Genomic DNA, 20,980 nt, shown 5'->3' with positions numbered 1-20,980 from the left:
CAGTATAGTACAATAACAGTGATGTCAGTGGGGGGCATTAATAATGCTTGATAGTTGAGCTTAAAAACGAAAAAATATGGGACTCTTGGAGACAAATGCTTAGAGACATTAATTTTAGGGATTTTTTTGTCCATGTATGGTTGGAATGACATAGTGTTTGCAGAATACTATCTATCTATCTATCTATCTATCTATCTTTTATTTATCTATACACAGTATATATATCTTGTTTGTGCAGTATAATCAGAGCTTTTAAAAAAGAGGAAAAATATGCTGCTTAGCAGAATAAAGCAATAAATCACTCCCGAGGGAATGTTGAATAGAACCAGTTCAGCAGATTGACTTTGTGGTTCTTGGAAGCGTTCGATGTAAAGTATGTATGACTTTTATATAGAACAAAGAGTAATTATGCCATCAGGAGTTAACGAACATGACAAAAACTTTTAGCTATATTACCAAAAACAAGAAAACTGTAGCTTCAAGCCAAAATAAAGATTATTCATATGGTTATCATTTACTTTGAATAACCCACTTTGAGGCTTTTTGCTTCGTAAGATTTTGTAATTTTTGTTTTGCTGCCAGAATATTTTCCAACTCGTGTCCTGGGATGTCAGTGTGTGGCTGAACAGGGGCTTCAAAGTCAACAGACGGGCTCCATCAATAATTATGAACTGTCATCACATCATACAAATGGTACAAAGGTCTCTTTATACACACAGGGAGTTTTCCTTTGCACAACTGGATGAGACAGGAAGCCAAACGACAAGCAAACATTAGTAGCAACGGCACAATTTATGGACCACTGTGACTTCAACAGCTATGCATATTCACATTTGTTCACACAGCAAACATCTGCTTTGTGTGGGCATAAGCTTGACCTTTTTCTGTACTCATGTAGGTGACAAGCGTCTAGGTGATTATCCATGTTAAAGAGCTACTTCAACAGCAGTTGACACTCTCATATAAGCTGACAGGCTCTTTTATACACACACACACACACACACCTGCAAGAAGGCAAACAGAAAGACACTCACTCAATACAACAGCTACCACTGTTGTGCATTTGTAAAAGTGTCACCTTTCATTCTTTTTTTTTTGAAGGTTGCCAATCAAGTACATGTGTGAGACAAATAAATAATGTTTTTCTGGCCAGAAATGATGCCCAGAGATAAGCGAATGAGTCATTTCTTTCTCCATAGGTGATATGTGTTTACATCACATCACAGGATACACACAGGATACCCAGAACAGGCAAAGCCTCTCACTGTGTGAACTTATAAGACCTCAGCAATAAAAAAGCATCTTATGAATGTCTTGATTTGGATGAAGCCCAACAGGATGTAACTGAGAGATGAAAGTGCCTTCTGTACTTTATCCGGCTGTGCAGGAAAATGTAAGAATGCATGTTTGTTTGTATTAGAACAAGGCCGATGGAAAGATTGAATGGGAGGAAGGGAACTAAAGTGAGGCCTTTTCCAGTGAAGCTTACAAATTTGCATCTGTATCTACAAACTGGCAGACACTTGCTACAGCCAAACCGCACATTTTCTGTATGTAAATGGACTAAACTAGCCACCATATCAGTCACCTTTAAAGGAATAATTTGTCATTTTGTAAAATGCACATATTTATTTTCTTGCAGAGGGGCAGATGAGAAGATTATACCACTCTCATGTCTTTACAGAAAATATAGGAAATACAGTGGGAAAAATCCTGCCTGGCTTTGTCCAGAGGTAACAATGTCTTCCTCCCAGAATCTCTAAAGCTCACTAATTTAACACGTTATATCTTTGTTAAATGCGTACAGTGCTTCAACTAATGATTATTTCCATTGGATTAATCTGTCTATTTTTTCTCAATTAATCGATTAGTTGTTTGATCAATAAAATGTCAGAAAATGGGGACAATGTTGATCAGTGTTTCCCAAAGCCTAAGGTGACATCCTCACATATCTTGTTTTGTCCCGCAATACTGCTGTAAAGAGGATCTGTCATTATACTGGCTTTGCTTTTTTACACTGAACCAAACAAAGCAGTCATAATGTTGCCCCCATGTGTGATTTTCAGTGTAACACAACAGTGTCGGTGTCTAGTGTTGACCGTAATGCCTTGCTAGCTCTCCCTTTTACACAGACCTCAATCCGGCAACGTGACTACTCCGCTGCCAGCTTAATGCCGGAACAACAATGCCCGTTCCGTGTTCGTACATTTTATACAGAAGGGCGAGGCAGAATAACGGCACAGCATTCCCTAATTGAACAGGCTGTGCATAAAGGCCTACTGTTACCTTAGAGCAGTATCCCCCTGTTTCCAGGCTTTATGCTAAGCTAAGCTAACCGGGTGCTGGCTCCAGCTACAAAGCCTACAGACATGATAGTGGTAATCTTCACATTTAACTCTCTGCAAACACATAAATGACTCTTTCCTTTTAAAGATGACTTATGCTTAACATTCAAAAATATTTTCTTAAGTGCAACCATGTAGAATGAATAAGCACATTTGTGTGCTGCTTAATATGCCAAAAGGTGATACTGGTCTACTGATTAAAAATGACTTTAGGAAAGTCAAGTTTGCCCGCTAGCTCCTCTGTCTCCACAAGCTCAAACTGTCTGTGTTACCTTTGTGTGCATGGCTATGGGTGTCAGCTTGTTCAATGTGCAAGATATGCATAATGAGGACCTAAGGGAGATAACAGACAACTATGTAGGTCATTCTGTTTTATAGTTCCAGCCTGTAGCTAGGAGAAGTATGTCTACTCAGTCATGCAATTACATTTTGATTGGTTTTTAAATGCAATGTAATCAAGAGTTTTCAGTATCACTGTTATCTGCATCTGAAATCAGCCTTACTACTCCACTCCAACAGACACTACTATCATCCCACCAGTGCCACTACCATAAAGGGACACATTAAAGTTAATGTTTAACCACCTTAATTCTTCATAGCATACAGCTATCTCCTCAACCGCCTGATGTTGGGATTCATCATCACAATAATTTGCTACTCTGGGCTAAAAATAAAAACAACAAAAGGCAGACTGGTGCTGCTTTAACCCTAATTCTTTCTTAGGAACTGCAACAACCTAAATGGTGTGTCCAATCCAATGTTATGTAAATGATATGGAAAATCTTGTACTTGTTGAATAATTGTTGAAGAGACTCCACAGGCTCCAGTTGATGCTTATTTGAATATATGAAGTTTATTGAAAACAAATATCTGACGTCAGAGAAGCCTTTGGCACAGTGCGTACATGGATACAGTCTCACCAAAAACTTAGCACAAACAGGAAAACAATCACTTCTTACAGAGTTGCTCAGGTCACGCCACCAGGGAGGGGAGAAACAAGGGCACTTGGTGTCAGAATGAACTTTAATTGGAAAATAATGCGGGCAGCTGTTATTATCCATCCAAGGTTACCACATAATCTCCCAGTCTGGCTCTGTGAACATAAAACATCTCTTGTATGAGACCTTGAAGGCCAGAGTCAGGCCCTGTAGACCAGAGTGAGGCCCTGTAGATGAAATCATTACATTCTTATGAAAACACTTAGCTCAAAAGTTGAACATTTCCATAAATTGAACATTGAACATCTCTACTTCACAAATATTCATTATTTCTCTCACAGTAAATAAATGACCAAATACTGTTTGCAGAGATAGAAGTGATCCCTCCACTGGACAAGGGAAGGGATCATCTATATCTTTCGTCTTATTGATAACTTCACATTGTCTGCTGGGAATTCTTTATCAACAGAAGAATAGATTGAATAGAACAGATATAAGTTAACTCATCAGCAGTATCAGCAGTACACTAGACTTTAAACCCAACATAGATTTTACTGACAATGTAATCACTACCTAGGCTGGACCCCGCTTTAAGAATTCCTCTGGTGCTATCTCACTTGGTCTGTCAATAATGATTGGACAATAATGAGGAAAAGCAAAAAGTCACCAGAGGGTGAATTCCGGACGAATGTTTCACTTAATACAGAGCTTGTACTTTAAAAGACAACGATGGTGCCTGTACATGAGCTCCAGTAGTTCTGAAGTGTTGCAACACATGGGTCTTGAATGGTCTAATGCTTACAAGAAGGTTTGATGTTTGACCACATTTTGATTATTGATTGATCTCTTAATTATTTTTTGATTAACTTGCTGATCATTTAGTCTATAAAGCTATGCTAGACCAATAATTTGTCTGGGCCTATATACTGTATCAGCCAACATTGGCTTATTGTAGATACATCAGTATCCATGTACATGTATATGTCCACCAAAAAGTAACATCCTGTGATAGTACAGAAACATAAACAGTGTCGTCATAACATAGTTGTTTTCAGGTGCAATATGTTCTGTTTCGCACATGGCAAAATTGGTTACAATTCTTTTTTTAAAAATTGTGTAAAAGGATCTTTTAAAAACTATTGACTATTGTTCTATATATCATTATCTGACTTTAAAAAAAAAAAAAAAAATCTTAAATAATATTAGCATCGGCCTCAAAACTCAGGGGAGCCAACACTCCAAAGATTTTTCAAATTAATCATAGAGTAGCAGCAAATTGTCATATTTAAGAAGCTGGGACCATTAATATTTTGGTATTTTTGTTTGACAACTGACAAATAATTAATAAATTCTAATATGTATTGTCTTTTAATCCTCTGTAGATCCACAAATCGATTGATAAACAAATAATTTCTGCACTATATCCTTTAAAAGAGGACATAACATAGTTTTTTGTGATTTTCTGTTATTTTTATACTGTTATGATGTCAGATGTCTATGTTAAACTTGGTCAAAGTTCCAAGAGGTGAGGTGAATGTATGTAAAATGTCCCTTGTATGTCAAAAGCCAGAGCTTCAGCCTGCTCTGAACGCTTTACCTCTATTTCCCCATAGAACTGACATCAGATCGTTCATCCGTGCCGTAGTCTTTGTTGCTAAGGTTGTTCCCCAAGCTGTTTGCTTTGTTCACTCTCATAATTCAGATCAGATTTGGGCTTGAACATGTATGGATGTATTTGAGAAGTTTATATTTCAAGTAAAGAATATGAAAAAGAAGCAAAATCATACTGCTATGCAGAGGTCTGCCTCTGATTGGCTAGTCCTCGTTGCAGTTTATGCAGCCCTTCATTATAGCCTTGGTCTCTTTACAGTCCATTTTAGCTCCTGTCTCTTCAAGGCCCCCCTCCCAATAAGCCCACTTTGTTCTGATTGGCCAGATTTACATATCAAGGTTGTGTAAAGTTGCCGCTGATGCAAACCAAACATTTTCTGCTTTACTACTTCAAATTAAAAGCTTTTAAAATACTACATAACAGGAGACTTATTGTGAAGAATTTACTCACTGAATTAGCAGAGCTTTGTTAGTGGCACTAAAAAACGGTCAAAACAACAACATATGGAGATATTTGGAGCTATTTGTTCAGCGAATGAGTTAGAAATAATGCAGGGACGAATAGTACAAGCAGAAATAGCCACAGTGATGATGTTTGATTAAGAGCTGCAGACGACCAGCACACCTCCAACAGAAGCTACTTATTTTACTTTGCTCTGCTGTGTCATGGAGTCATAGCTCAGTGTGACTAATCCAAAAACAATGGAAAAACACCATAATGTTAACGGAGTGGAGTAGTGAACTTGTGCGCTATGCGTGGCACAAATGACCATATAAAGAAATCCGTCATGAACCAACGTCGGCTCGGGCTGAAAGTAGAAAAAAGTGTTGGAAAGCGAGCGTTCAGAGCAGTCTGAAGCCGGTGCTTTTTGCTCAGAGGGATTAATTCTACATACGTTTACCTCATTATTTGACAAGGCCACTTTTAATATGAACATCCGACATTGTGACATTATCCATATGTCTGAAAATAAGGAAAAGCATAATAGGTACCTTTAAAGAGACAGGATCTAAAACGGCCTGTTCCAGACAGAGGCTGAACTGATGGGCTGCATAACAGGCCAGTAAAAGATAAATAGGGAGTTTTTTTTAACTGTAAATCATGCAAAGATATTCCAGTAAAGCCTCAGAATAAAAATATAGACCTGGAAATAAGCATGTTATGTCCTCTTTAACATGCCAATATAACCATACGTAAAAAAACCCAAACTATTTACTGACAGTGTAGGCTAGCTCACGATCACGGTGTATTCTGCTTGAATAATAATAAAATTTTCAGGGGTGTCAAGTGTACAGTAAGCACAGTTTATGTAACCTTAACTTGCTTACACTTCCTAAACAAAGGTAACAGGTTCCACAATAGAGTGACTCACTTTGAACGTGATTGCTCTGAATAATGCAAGATATTTAAACACAGTTGAGACACCTCTGAGCTGTAACTGTGACTAAGATGTTGCCAAACTGTATCCCTTGACACAATAATGGTGTGTGTGTGCATTTGTGTAAATGATTCATGACAAAGTAATAGGTATGTGGAGTGGCAGGTTTCTCTACAGTATCTCCATTAATCCACAATATCACTCAGGAGACCAATAAGCCTTACAACATACTGTGGTTTTGGGTGTGCTTGACTTACGTGAAAGGGGAACTTGAATGTTTCTTCTGTAATTTCATAAAGCGGTGGTTAAGTTTAAGTCCAATATGACTTTGACATCGCCTTGAACTGTATGAAATGCTATAAAGCCAAAACAAACTAAAGAACTTAAAGATTTATTTCCTAGACTCTGAAATCCGCAAGTCTTTAAGATAACATCCTGGACAGGGATTAAAACTAAATCCTCTCACTAACAACAGAAACAGATTTAGTCTACATCTGGATTTAACTCCAATATAGGACAAAAACAAATCCATACACTGTAAATTACTTTAATAGAAAGCTATATAATGCGTTCCATAATTGCTTTCAAGAAGTGATTAAGATAAACAATCAGTGGGATAAAGGGCTATTAAGAGGAAAGGCACGTTTTTCTTTTCATTATATCTAATTTATTGTACTTCTGTCCTGAAAATTAATATTAATGTATAAGTGGAAGCTTCTTGTAGGTTACCATTTATTATTTTGTACTTAATATGAGTCCTTCATGCGCTGTTACCCTTGTGTAACCCCTGCATGCAGCTCTTGTGTGCAAAGGTGGTGCTTGCAGTGTCAGCCCATCCTTTATTTTCTTCACTGTGTAAACACAAGCTGTCACTCAGTCTGGTCTCCAACAACATGAACAACATGATTACATTATCCTGGCATGTGACTTGTGGCTCAACCACCACCTCACTTGTGCATATATGCACACCCTGTTGCTTATATATTGTGTAGGGATTTAAACAGAGCAGCGTGTCTTCATTCCTTTGTGAACACTGCAGACAAATATAGTAAAGTTCACATTGTTAAATACTTCCAATTGAACCGTAAAAGTCTTCTAGGTGTATTTCTTGCATGTATGACACTGCTCAAAGTCACCCCCAAACTCTACTGTTTAACACTCACTCAGGGCCACAACTAATGATTACTTTCATTATTGATTAATCTGACGATTATCTTCTTGATTATTCATTTAATAGTTTTGTATATAAAATGTGAGTAAATGTTGAAAAATGGCTGTTATAATTTCCCACAGTCCAAGCTGACATCTTCAAATGTTGTTTTTTGTATGGCCAACAGTCCAAAACCCAAAGATATTCAGTTTACTATTATGTATGACAAAGAAAGGCCTCAAATTCTAATATTTGAGAAGCTGGTTACAGCAAATATTTTGGTATTTTTGCAATGTAAAAATACTCCATTACAAGTAAAAGTCCTGCAATTTTTCTCTAATCTTTGATTTTAGTGAAATATTGGCTCATTTGAACCATGTGAGAAGTTTAGAGGACAAAGATCACTATTTGGTGGAGCTGTTAACAACTCATAGACATCTGAAATGTGACCTGGCTACACACTGCTTTTTATAAGACATCAAAAGCTAAAAAGGTTGGAAACCCCTGGTTTCGTCTTTAACAATGTGTTGTATTTTAAAAGCTTGTTATATTATCCATTGTGTCAAATCTTCATCTGAAAAGCAACTAAAGCTGTCAAATAAATATAGTGGAAAGTACGATATTTCCCTCTGAAATGTAGTGGAGTGGAAGTATAAAGTAGCATCAAATGGAAATACTCAAGTAAAGTACAAGTACCTCAAAATAAATACAGTACTTGAGTAAATGTCGTTAGTTTCTTTCCGTCACTGACATCAGCTTCATTGGTACAGTCAACTGACAGAAGCATTGATGAACTAAAGCAATGAGAACAGTATGCCCACCAATAGTCTGGATTCCTACATTAGTTTGGAGTATTGATTGACTGTGAAGAGGTGGAACATCTTTCTGCAACTGGCTGATCACAAATATATTGGTAGTAATTAAGAAACACTAATTCTTATTTAAGGGGTATAATTTTAAGACAACCATTACAGTTTGTTGAGCAGACTTTGCTGTTTACAAATGAGCATAAAGTATCACACTTTAGCAGATGTTGGTCCACCTATGTTTACAATGATGAATTTCTTGGTAAGCTGTAAAACAGCCTGCCAGCAGCACATGACTAAGAGTACTGCAATAGAATTCTTACTCCTTTCTTATATCTTGCAACTTTTTCACCTTGCTTAAATTGTTCTTTTTTTCTGTTATCAGATACCTGTATCAGTCAAGAAAATCTAGTGTCAGACAGGATCTACTTAATACTAAGCGCAGATGAGTCTAACGATTTTGTTTAAACTACATTTACATAAGGTATACAATTTTTGTGTTAATGAATGCTAGCCCTCAATCATGTATTTTGTCTTTGACCAAAATATGACATGCCTAATAATTTTTCTAGCTAAAACATGCTGAACTGAAATAAAAATAACTTTTCTGAAACTGTTTATTTTACTGCATATGGCCCTGGAGTATTCTGCAAGCTTTCAGAGGACTGAAGAGGGTTTGATTTCTCCATGTTTCAGTTGCTCTTTCACACAGTTACATAATGACCAAAAGATTGGACTGAATTTCATAGATTTCACATCCCCTCTTTCAACAGTCCTGACTAGACAGGTTATCTAAGTGATTATCAACTGAATGGTTTACATAGTCATGGTAAATTTATGGAAATTAATGTGGCAAGTTTTTATACCCCAACTTCATGTAACACTTTGTGTTAAATTTCTGCGCTGACTTCTAGATCTATATTACTAGGGCACTGATGGCATCAGTCCAAAACATCACACAGGTCTTATAGTATGCGGTATTTTAAACTTCTAAATGATGGGTGTAGTAATATGCGGTGGAATATAAAGGCAGCAATAAATAAGAGGCAGCTGTAGGCGACATAAGGTAATTAAGACTTCAGGCTATCTGCACCTTTATAGCTCTTTAAAGCATCAGAACTTGCTTCACGTTGCTGCTCCTCCGTTAGGAGCCATATGACACATGCACGGACATGAAAACCGGCCACTGATTCAATATCTCGACATTCTGCAAACATTCTGTGCCTACCTGGACACCTGCTGGTCCTCATTTGCTGACTTCTCGGAGGCAGAGCCGCCCTTCGACTTCGTCTTCAACTTTAAAAACTTGAACCTCTTCTTCTCTCCCCCGTTTTTGCTCGCATCCTTCTCCACCGATTTGTCCAGGCTGGCTTCACTCCTGGAGAACAAACTTTTCAGGGATTTTCTGGATGAACTCTTCTTCGCCATCTCCACAGGCTGATGTGTCACCGATGGCAGAGAAGGTCCGGCTGGTCTTTGAAGGAGTCAAAGCAACTTTCCCAAAGGTAATTGTATGATTAAAGTCCGATGATAACACTCGTGGAGCGTAAACAGAAAATACTTCACTGATGGCACTTGACAGATGACAGCTGCTCCCACCGCTTCATTTTCTGTGCGGCAGGTAGAGCTCAGGTGTGGCGACACGCCCCGGTAGAGCAACACCCAACCCAGACAAGACAGCCTCTCAGTGCCCGCAGACAATAGTGACACTTGATCCACTATCAAATATGCAATCACATTCTTATAGAAAATTAATTCAAAATTTGCTTGTTTATTGTCTTTTATGTACTTTTGGGTGTTCAGGACTTCCCCAGGTTGCTTGCAATACATATTCAGACCTTATTTAATGCACACTTACTCACCCCTTCTGCTCCAAAACTTCCTTCAGGTTTTGACCGTATTTTATTACTTTTTATTTGTATTAAGCGTATGATTTTGTGGTTTAATTTTCTTGTGGTTGTTATTTCAAGTACTTATATTGGGTCAGACAAATTTGCGTTAGTGGACTAAAATATGAAATCACCTGGGACAATGATGCAAATAGTCCATCATTCTATCACTGACAGTCTGGTGTGTTGTAGCCTACTTTATAAATATCAGTTATGTCAATAAAGTAAACCAAATCTTGGTACAGGTCGTGAGTCTGATGATGAAGAGGCAACAAAAAACACAGAAATCCTAACATGACCTCATTATTCATTCGCCAGGGAGGGTAATAAAAGTGAAAAATCTCTTAGGAGCACCTCAAAACCTTCAAGATAATAATTACTCCAATAATGAATAAGGTTTATGTGTTAATTGAGCAATTTACAGAGTAGGTGGCTCATATTATAATAGTCTACCTGACCAAGTACAATCTCAGTGGATCTACAGCGACATCTTGTGGTGTCTCTTCAGTTTGCAGCCTTCTCACACATCAGATTGAAGGAGACGGAGCTTCTCAACCAGGCCTGTGTATTCGTGTATATGCATGTGGCTTATTCTGCCTCACGATGGCGCTACCAGCTCGGTCAATCCATTCAAAGCAATTGCTGTATGATAACTGTAAAGTCATAAAGTGCCACCCGTTTGATAAGGAAAGGAATATGAACTGATGCATTGACTGTTCAATAAAAATAAAACGATAAGGACCCAAAGCAAACATCCTTCCTACTGCACGACAGAAATTATAGTCAACATTTACCTTTAACATATGCAAATAAATTCTTTAATTTTCAGATCATTATATTCACAGCCATTCTTGAAAAACAAAACCCAACATCAACAAAAAAACCCCAACCCAACAATTTACTTAAAACATAGTATGTGACCCAGCCATTAAAATGTCATTTTGATAATAATCAAACGCCTGGTATTGCTAACAGTAGCCACCCACAGTATCTTGGTGCCGTGGTTTATGATGGGGCGATAACAAGAGATAAGGCGCTAAAAATACACATCTTGCATGATCTCACTTTTATAGGGAGAGTGAATAAAGTCCCCTGAAGATTGAAGAGTGAATAAACTCCCCTGAAGATTGAAGAATGAATAAAGTCAGCTGAAAATAGTCCCCCCCCCTACCTCACCCCACCCCCACCCCCCTACGCAACAGTTTGGGAACTTCTAAAAGTCCCTCATGGAAATGATCATGGACTGTTGCAGTCGAGTTCATTTGTTTCTCTTTTCACTTTCATTGAACTATGGTTATTGCTGTCAACCTTTAACTGTAATTAACTCGTAAAAACTTCAAATTTATGGCCTGATTAACCTGCTTCCTTTTACCCCAGGGCAAAAATGAGCTGCTTGGCCCCTATTAACTCCTGTTCTTCCTCTTGTCTTTGCATTGTGTGCAGTTTTCTTATGTTGAATGTCCTCAGGGTTGTTGTATGGTTATTTTGATCAAACACAATATTGCACCATATAAGCACAATATCATTTGAAATAATAAAGGTCTTAAGACTCTTTTACTTTTTCTTTTACTTTTACTCAGGTTTCCTAGAAGACAGAGCCTCAAGATCAGATAATGAAGCAGAACCAGCCTTAATACTCTTTATTGCCTGCTGATATTGTGTTTTAGTGGTGCATAAAAACACAAAATTACAATTAATCGAATTACCACAGTTGCCACAAGTTAAACTTGCACTTTTGAAGACTTAGCCAAAGATTAAGATTTAAGTGACTGATCTCTCATATTGTAGGATTGTGTGTCACACTTGAGTGTATGTTTTTCAGGGAGAGATAATTTTTTTTAAAATACAATTTTGCAATAAAATATTTTGGAATGTATTAGCACTAGGGTAACATACAGTACATTTCTAAAACTTCACTCTAAAACATTCAGAGTATTGTTTTAGTGTTTACTAAACTGAACTCACTATATGTAAACTTTATTATCATTATTATTCTTCTTATTCTTATTCTTATTCTTATTCTTATTAAGCTTTATTCAGGAAACTTCATTGAAATTAAGATCTCTTTTGTAAGAGACACCTGAAAACAAGTTACATAAACATAGGATCATAATGAGATGGTTCATTCACGTCACAATGACAAAACAATCATCATACACACTCACTCAAGTAGTGTGTCTACACTTCTTAAAACATCACACACATTATGAAAGATATCAGCTAGTAAAGTCCCCCAGTGGAACAAGTGTCTCCAACTTTAAGCTATTTTGCAATTCATTCCAGTAGAAAGGTACATTTTACTGCAAACCAGTCTTCTCCAGTTCAGAGTTTATAAGAGGAACTTTTAAAATAACCCTGCTCTGTGATCTGGTATCATGTTTATTGACTCTGATTTCAACTAAGCGGGTTAAATAATTCAGCAATTTAGACAGCAAGGCCTTACAGAGGAGGGGACAGGTATGCTGGTGCCTTCTAGATGTCAATAACAACCGTCAGACCTTTTCAAAGTGGTGAGTGCGATAGCTGTCTTGCTTAATGAATCGAATGGCACTGTGGTAGATTGCGTCCAGAGGTTTAAGGGTGGTGGCAGCAGCATGTGCATACAGGATATACTATATATTGTATGGTGTATTTTCTGTTTTGAAAAAAGAAACCACCATTTTTTTTATTTTATCTTTATATATTAAACCTTTAGACCCAGTTAGCTTATTGCTATGACATCACAGCCTTGTCTTATTACTCATTTCCCCACACCCATGTATATGGCCTTTAATGCTGACTAAAAGAATAACTACAGCTGAAAGCCAAACACAGGTCAAACTGGGACTAATAATGTAGTGATGAACAAAATCAATGGACCTTCTATGATATATGATCAAAGGCATGCACCTCAGAAACTAAAGTCTGTAATCTGCATTTGGGGGAAAATCACAATAGCCAATCACTGGCTATCAGTAACTTAAAACTGAAAGGAAACACTGCCATCGGAGTAAAGTCTGTTTTGTCTCTGTCTTAGGCCCTCTCAAAGCAATTCAAACTCACCCACGTAAAAAACACACACTCATCCTCCCTTGCCATTTAACATTATCAGCCTTAGGATCTTTCTGTTGAATTAAAACAGAAAGTCACGTAATGCCTGAGGTTACAGCGTTCGTTTGAGTGATACATAGTGAAGATATTTGGTGATTATCTAACACAAGGCTCTTCCAAGAAAGAGGCCAATCGTGCAAAAGGGCTTGGCTATGCTCATTTAAAAAACACTGTGTCTGTGTCATCTGTTTATCTATTTGGTTAACTGCTATGTTATTGATATTAAATTTTGTCACTTGATAAAAACCTTGTTACCTTTGCAACCAGAATCTTTTTAACTACTTAGTATGTACACTTAAAGCATAGGTTCGCAGAAAGTTAGCTTTAAAGCAATAGTTAGGTGCCCATATTATCATTGAAACAGGTTTTTCTTACTGTAATCATCCCTCCTATTCATACTGACAAAATCTACAGCCCTCCTCCTTAGCAAAAATGTATTCAGAAGTTTATCTGAACCCAACATGGGACTTCAGCCTTTCAAATTTGTCAAATCAAGTCAATATCTTCCAAAAATTATAATTAATATAATATAATTATAATTAATTTTTAGTACAAAACTCTGTATTTTAGTTACTATCCCTTCACCACAGTTTAACAGGGAAACACTATCCAGGGAAGTGCAAAGAGGAAATTTTAAACTAAAAACACTGAAATTTTGGAAGATGTCCACTTGAATTGCTGAATCCTCATATAAGCTTCAGATAAACTTTAGAATAAAAAGAGGGCTGAGTATTTTGTCAGGTACATTGAAAGTGGATGAAGATGTTTGTTTTTTTTTTTAAATGGCCAGTTGAACAGGATGAATGATTACAGTGAGCACAACCTGTTTCAGTGTTCAAATGGGCTCTATTCCAAGAGGATATTAGTATAGCATAGAGCCCAGCTAGCCACCAAATTTAAAAACAGTATATTAAAGGATAGGTTCACAATTTTTCAAGTGTGTCCTACAACAATAGTCAGGCACCCAAATGAACACTGACACATATTTTTCTTCCTGTAATCATTCCTCCTGTGCATACTGGCCATTAAGATATCCCTTCATAATGCACTTTCAATGTAAGTAATAGGGAACAAAATTTCAGCCATCCTTCTGTGTTGCGTATTTAAAAGTTTATTTGAAGATAATATGAGGCTTCATCTGACCAAATTAGTCAAGTCAATTCAATATCTTTTAAAGTTACTGTAATTTTAGTGCCAAATTCCCTCTTTTTGTTACAACCTCTCCACTTCAGCTGAACAGGAAAACACTGAGATACAAAGAGGGATTTTTTTACTAAAAAGACTGTGGAAGATTTCTACTTATTTGACTAACTCAGATGGCTGAAGCCACATCTGCAGGGGATTTTTATTAGTCAGCATGAACAGCAGCAATGATTAAAGTAAACAAAACCTGTTTCAGTGTTCAGACGGACTTGAAAAACCGTGAACCTATCCTTTAATACAATCAATCAATTAATAAATACCTACCTACTACACCATCCTCCAGCCCCCCATCACCCCTGTTTCCATCGGGGGGGAGGATGTAGACTTAGTGCAGTCCTACAGGTACCTAGGAGTGCACCTGGACACGAAAAAGTTGTCTAGGTTTGTTTCTGTTGATATAAATCAGATCAGAGTAATAATTGGATCTAGCATATTTGTACTTAAACAGTGATTCATTCTAGGCCTGGAGACTTCAAGAAACTTCTTATTTATCTTATATCGGCCCTTTATGCAGCCCCTCAGTTCAGCCTTTGTCTGAAACAGGCCATTTTAGCACCTGTGTCTTTAAGGCTCCCCTCCCAATGAGCCAACTCTTTTTCCTGTTTTTTACTTGAATAATGAACATCCTTACATGTTGAGGCCCAAATCTGATCTGAAATTTGCGAGTGGAACAACTATAGCAACAAAGTCTATGGATTAGATGGCCATTTGTGGGCACGTGCGAACAATTTGACATTAGTTTGATGGGGAAGTAGAGTCTAACTTTGTAAACAGAGCCTTTTGACTTGAAGGAGGCATTTTTATATACATTCACCTCAAGTTTTGTATCTTTAACTATGTTTAACATAGGCATCTGGCATTTAAACAGTATATAAATGACAGAAATTCACAAAAAGCATGATATGTCCCCTTTTAAAACATCTGCTGGGAAGAAAGGGTAGCAATGGCCTGGGTAGGATTGAGGGGATTTTGTGACCACAGGGGTTGTGTTGCTGTACTTACTGATATAGCAGTCAATATATAATAGTTAATACATATAAATCATAATCACGAGTTAACTGTTACCAAGGTCTAAATTGGCACTGAAAATACGAAAGTGATTAAAATGAATTTTCTGAGAATTAGACAAGCAAATGACTACTAAACTAAACACATCTTTCTTTGTTCTCCTTTTCTGTCTTTCTCTCCTCCCCTCTCTGCCTCTATAACTGTATCACTTTGGTATTATCATTTCTAAGAAAAGGAATGGATATAGTGACAATGCTTGTAAATTTCCCGTATACATGATGGTCATGACACACACTGCACTGTACGGAATGAATGAATTGCAAAAACCAAAAACCTCCTACAACTCCTCTCTATCTATCAGTGGCAAAATACAGGGGTCAGGGTTCGGTAGTTGATGGTGCATAATGTGCTCTTTGGGGTTGTGATGGCTTTTTGAATGCAAAGTAAAAGCACTATAGGTTGTGGCTAGTGAGGTATGACATACCCACTGTCTATGAAATGTTTGTTGTGTTCTCTGGAAAAAAGGAAATGACTCCAATCAGATGTTTCATTGTGTAAAGCAATGATTTCTACAAGGGTTCCTCTCATGTCCCCGCAGTAGGCTATGCATTTCCTCCACAGAAACTGAAAACTTTGAATCCATTTCCCACTAATTACAAGAGAGGAGGACGTCCTCTAAGGACACTTGAGACGATGCATCTCAAGCGGTTTATCCTCGAATTAAATTTTGAAATAAATAAGAAAGGAAACTAAAGACAAAGCTTTTGGCATGTAAAATGGATGCATGGTGTAATCTGAAACAATTACAACTTCCCTGGAAATTTTCATTCATACCCTAAAGAATACTTCTTTGATGAGGTGAGCTGTGCACCTCTTGAAGTAATTACTTGGAACACATTTTTTGATTCACTTGAATGACTGTAACAACATGCTGCAACCTAGCACCAGACTGTTTTTCTTTTATGTGTGTGTATGTGTGTGTCTTTCATTTGTGCATGTCAGCCACTCTTTGTGGCATGTTAAAGGATTTCCTGTTGTGATTCTTATGCGCTAAATGAATTGAGCCCGCTATGAAGGTGGCCAGCAGCAGAAGGGAACTATATGGTGTCTGGTTTATGAAATAGTTGAGTGTCAAGAGATAATTGGAGAGGAAGAACATATAAACAGGATGTCTGAGTCATGTGAACCTCGTCCTCTCAGCCAGTCGGTTGAAAGTCCTGCCAAAGACAACGTTGCTAAATATCTGTTGTTCTGCTGTATGTCCTTTTCACTTTGATTAATGTCCTTGGTGTCAAAATCACTTATCAGATTTTTTTTCTTATTCATGTTAGTTGTCTCTTCTCCTCTTTTCTTCTCTGCTGGATTTGAATGCAGGGGAGGGATGTGTATTTTGTAACACACATGAATATGTCTATTTCTACTGTTTTACTGTTTGCTGTGTGTTTCCTGTACAAAAGAAGTTTAAAAATGTGTTGTTACATTTTTTGTTCGGTCGGGCTTCATTGAACAGGTTGAAAAATGGAGGGCTGATGGACACCACTTAAAGGGTAGACGTCAGTCATCTCCCTCCATCACTTCTGCTTTCCCACGCTGTTACTTCTGCTTTCCCATGCTATCAAAATCGCCTCATTCACAATTCTGACATCACCATACCTGACCAATAATCTTTCTGCTCACACTTGTCAGGTCAATCAGTTCCCGAATGCCATTCTTTAAATATCGCTGAAATTTTTGTGATTTGTGATTTTTACTTTCAGACCTACTGTAGCTCAACCCACCACCACCCGAGACTTGTCCAAAGGTTTCTATCAACCACCACCTATGTTCATGTGGGCCTACTCTTTATGAAATTTCCTCACCTCTATGGAGTCTAATCACCAAAAATCTTTTTTTTTTCTAACATCAATAAATATTGTTATATACTTCTAATTGATCTCTCCTTATTGAACTACCTGCCTGTTACATAGCTAACTGAACCAAATGACAAGCTAACATTAGTTTGATAATACATTACCTTGCATAATCAGATATTTTCCACTCACTTTAAGCTGTATGGTTCCAACTGGCTATGAAACACACATATGCATATATATCTACATTTACAAAGGACTGTCAGTGAGTTTTATATATTTTTTGACCTAATAAAACTGTTATTTTTCAAAGTTATGTTATAGCTTTTGTAACTATGGTGACATCTGTTTACATACTTGATTGCATTTGATTAAACAGCAACAACAGATACTTCCTAGCAACCAATTTACACATGATAGAAGTCTTTACTAGAACATTTGTTAAGTTTTAATGTTGCAACCCATTTTAGTAAATCACCAGTTTGAAACTATAGCTAGTAGTTACTAAGAATTTATAGAGGACTTTACACAAAAACAATAAAAGATTAATGATTACACATAGCTGTTGCAACCCAATCCTGGTTTCTGTGTGCTTTAGGACTATGTATGAATATTATATTTATGTGATTCAACATCATGTGAATGTTTCAGTGTATGCAGTATGTGAATGAACTGTCCGCAGTTTGAGGGGGACTCAACTGGTTATCTGTCTATGAAAGAGGACATTGGTTCTATTGGATGTTATCATGTTTTTCTCATCTCTTCTTCTTTCTTCTCTTCTCACTTGTCTTTATCAGAACAGCACGCACATATTTATTTTGCACCTCTTATCTCTGGCTATGGCTTCTTCCTCTATTGCTTAATTGCACAATAGGATAAAGTAGCGAGTAGTTGGAACTGTAGCTGGCAGTGTGCCAGAAGAAAAGGATTTCCTGTCATCACTACAGGTTAACTGCGCACATTAAAAGGTTTGAGGTGTTTTTATTCTGGCCAGTGGTATGTAGGTTTCTACTGCGGGGGAGAACCCCACAATCACAATAGGAAACACTATGAGGAGTCACTGCACAGCGAAAAGAAAAAGAAAGTGGTTGAGAGAGGGAGAGAGAAGTTGAGAAACAAACAGCGAGAGAGAGAGACTGAGAGAGAATTACTGTAAAGAGCAAACCTTGCTTACAGTAACTTTGCTATAGATTTTGTTGATTGAAAGTGTGTCTTACTGTCATTGGATGACAGTCATCAAGTTAGAATCATGTTTTTGGGTTTCATGTCCACTCAAGTTTGCCTGCTGTGCTTGTAAATCTGCTGTTGGCTTGAGAAAAGCAGAGACATGTTCTAAATCTAGACACATTTATCTGAGAAAAAGGTGCTCTTGAGGCAATGATGCAGTACTTTTATCAGTGTGTTCACCCTTGAATAAGAATTCTGTCCCCAGAGTATCTCTATTTCCAATTGATAATCAAACTGAGAGTGTAAAAGACCTTGAAAATGTGGTATAACTAAACACGTGCAATGTTCAACAATTACCGGCAGGACTGGTTATTCACAGTTTTGTCCCTCCCTTTTAAAATATGCAAAGTTACACAGTAACAACGACAGACAGAAAAAAGGAGTATTTGTTTTCACACTCAATGATTTTCTTACATAAAAATTGTGATGTAAATGGTGCTTTTTCATAGTTTCATTTCTGGCTGACTAGTTCCATTTCCTGTATTTTCTAGGAAAGACAGCATGAACAGAGACCCAACAGGGGGGATGTAGCGTGGGACTTCCTAGAGTTTATTACCAGCAAGAGAAGGTGAGTAAGCAGGATGTTTAAGGGCGTATGCATTGTGGTCATGCCTACAACAGGCCCAGTAACTGTGTCAGTCTGATTTTTAGTTATTGTTTTAATAGAGAGAGAATTTTGTTACAATGTCCAGTTAGGCTTTTCTTGCTTCTCTGATATGACATGGTCGCATTTCAAATAATCAGATGATAAGAGGAAGAAGAGGAGAGTTTATAAGACCAGTGATATAAAATGTGTTCTAAAATCACAGAGAGCCAAGTTAAGTCAATTCAAGTCAAATATATTTATAGAGTATATCAAAAAACAAGAGTTGACCAAAGTACTTTACAGAGAAATTGAAGACACAATTAAAAACAAAAAATAACTCTCTAAATATTGGCAACAGACAAAGTTTAAGAATAAAATAGAAAGTCTAAAATTATTTAAAACAGAAGCCTAAAATCAAGCCTTCTAAATGTGAGGAAAACATACTGTAGATAATACAAAAGAAGCTAGCTCAGCAGTCAACCAGCAGTTGTCACTACACTCACATGGCATACTCTTCTTATGTCCGATGCACAGTTTTCATTATGGCAGTGTACTTCATAAGTAACTCTGTTTCTTTAAAATACTGTATTACAAAAGTGTTTTCCCATTTATGTTATGATGGCAAACATAATGGCTATCTGGATTATGTTCAGAGGCAAAGATTTTTGGATGGAAGCGTCACATTTATATACAGTGCCGTGGTTTCTGTAAATCATAATAAGCACATTGTATTTCATGCTTCAGGTCACAGGGACTTTTTTTTGTAATGCACCAAGTCTAAGAACAGAACATGAACTAAAAAAATTAAATTTCCTCATAATATTCCTAAGAAAAGTGATCCAACAGGAATTTCGTTTCCTACAAAACAGGAGACGGGTTATAAGGGGCATGTTATCGTTGTCACTTCCCACTCTGTGCTATGCTATGATGTGTTTCCTGTTCTGGGGAATGACAAGGTCAGAGCCTAGATGCTGTACAAATACCACATTCACATAATCAGTCGTGTGACATGAATCTTGATTTCTCCTCAGTAGCTCCCCATCAAATTCAGAATTCAATTTGAGATTCTCTGATCCTCTAAAAAAAAGGTGCTATAGCCTGTAGTAAAATAAATACACTCATATCCCATGTGAGATGACTGACTGAAATAAAATGGTTGTACATAGTAGATGTTCTCAGGGTCTCACCTGAACAATATATGATCTATGAAATGAAAGGTAAGTGGTGCCATGACCAATTAGAAACTGAAACATGAGAAACTGGACTGGGTTGCACCAGCTGTTCTGAAATCCATCAAATTTGTGTGTGAAGTCCTTCCTACGTTCTATGTAACTACTAAATACTTTACTAAATCAGGTTGCACCATTAAATGTAAGAAATGTCTTAGCTAGTAAAAACTTTCATGATGTGTAAATCTGTTTGTTAGGAGACATTTGTGGTGCCATCCAATAAGAAGCAACCAACTATGGAAACGAGAAGTCACTGTAGCATCACAAGCTGTAACATAACTTCCAAAAATAAGGGTTTCAGGGGCCAAAAGGCAAAATAAATAAATAAATAAACTGAACTGCCAATCCTTTGTGGAAGTAGGTCTCTTTTATTTCTATCTACATACCCGGAGAAATATGTGTGTTTTAGAATTAGTAGTATTCATGCAGTTTACAGTGTCAGGAAATTATCATTGGTCATTTAGCCTTTTTTTTTTTCATAAATGTTTCGAAATAAAGTTTTGTAACTTGTGGTTTCCTGTGTTTGTTCTGTAAAATGTAAAGTGTCAGGTCAGATATGTTGACCATATTCATATTTACTATTTTACTCTTAAATCTAAACGGCTCAAATGTTAGGACGTTAATGTTATAGCTTTGGCAGTGGGTTCATTTGGCTAGCTTACACAACAG

General features: G+C 37.1%; 1 protein-coding gene and 1 long non-coding RNA gene across 2 annotated transcripts in view; one reads left to right on the top strand and one right to left on the bottom strand.

Annotated features, from left to right (window-relative positions):
• Positions 1-9,657, bottom strand: part of crybg2 (crystallin beta-gamma domain containing 2) — a 49,960-nt gene extending 40,303 nt beyond the window's left edge. Inside the window, exon 1 of the mRNA XM_067612533.1 lies at positions 9,458-9,657. Coding sequence (XP_067468634.1) covers positions 9,458-9,657 — 200 coding nt within the window. The remainder of the gene's footprint in view (positions 1-9,457) is intronic.
• LOC137198660 (uncharacterized) lies at positions 9,646-20,739 on the top strand. Its single transcript, XR_010931660.1, has 3 exons — positions 9,646-9,734; positions 18,988-19,064; positions 20,509-20,739. It is a non-coding gene; the product is annotated as an uncharacterized lncRNA (long non-coding RNA).
• The last annotated feature ends 241 nt before the right edge of the window (positions 20,740-20,980 follow it).

The sequence above is a fragment of the Thunnus thynnus genome, chromosome 15 (assembly GCF_963924715.1).
Source record: "Thunnus thynnus chromosome 15, fThuThy2.1, whole genome shotgun sequence".
Lineage (NCBI taxonomy): Eukaryota > Metazoa > Chordata > Actinopteri > Scombriformes > Scombridae > Thunnus > Thunnus thynnus.
This window is presented reverse-complemented; position numbering and strand designations above follow the sequence as displayed.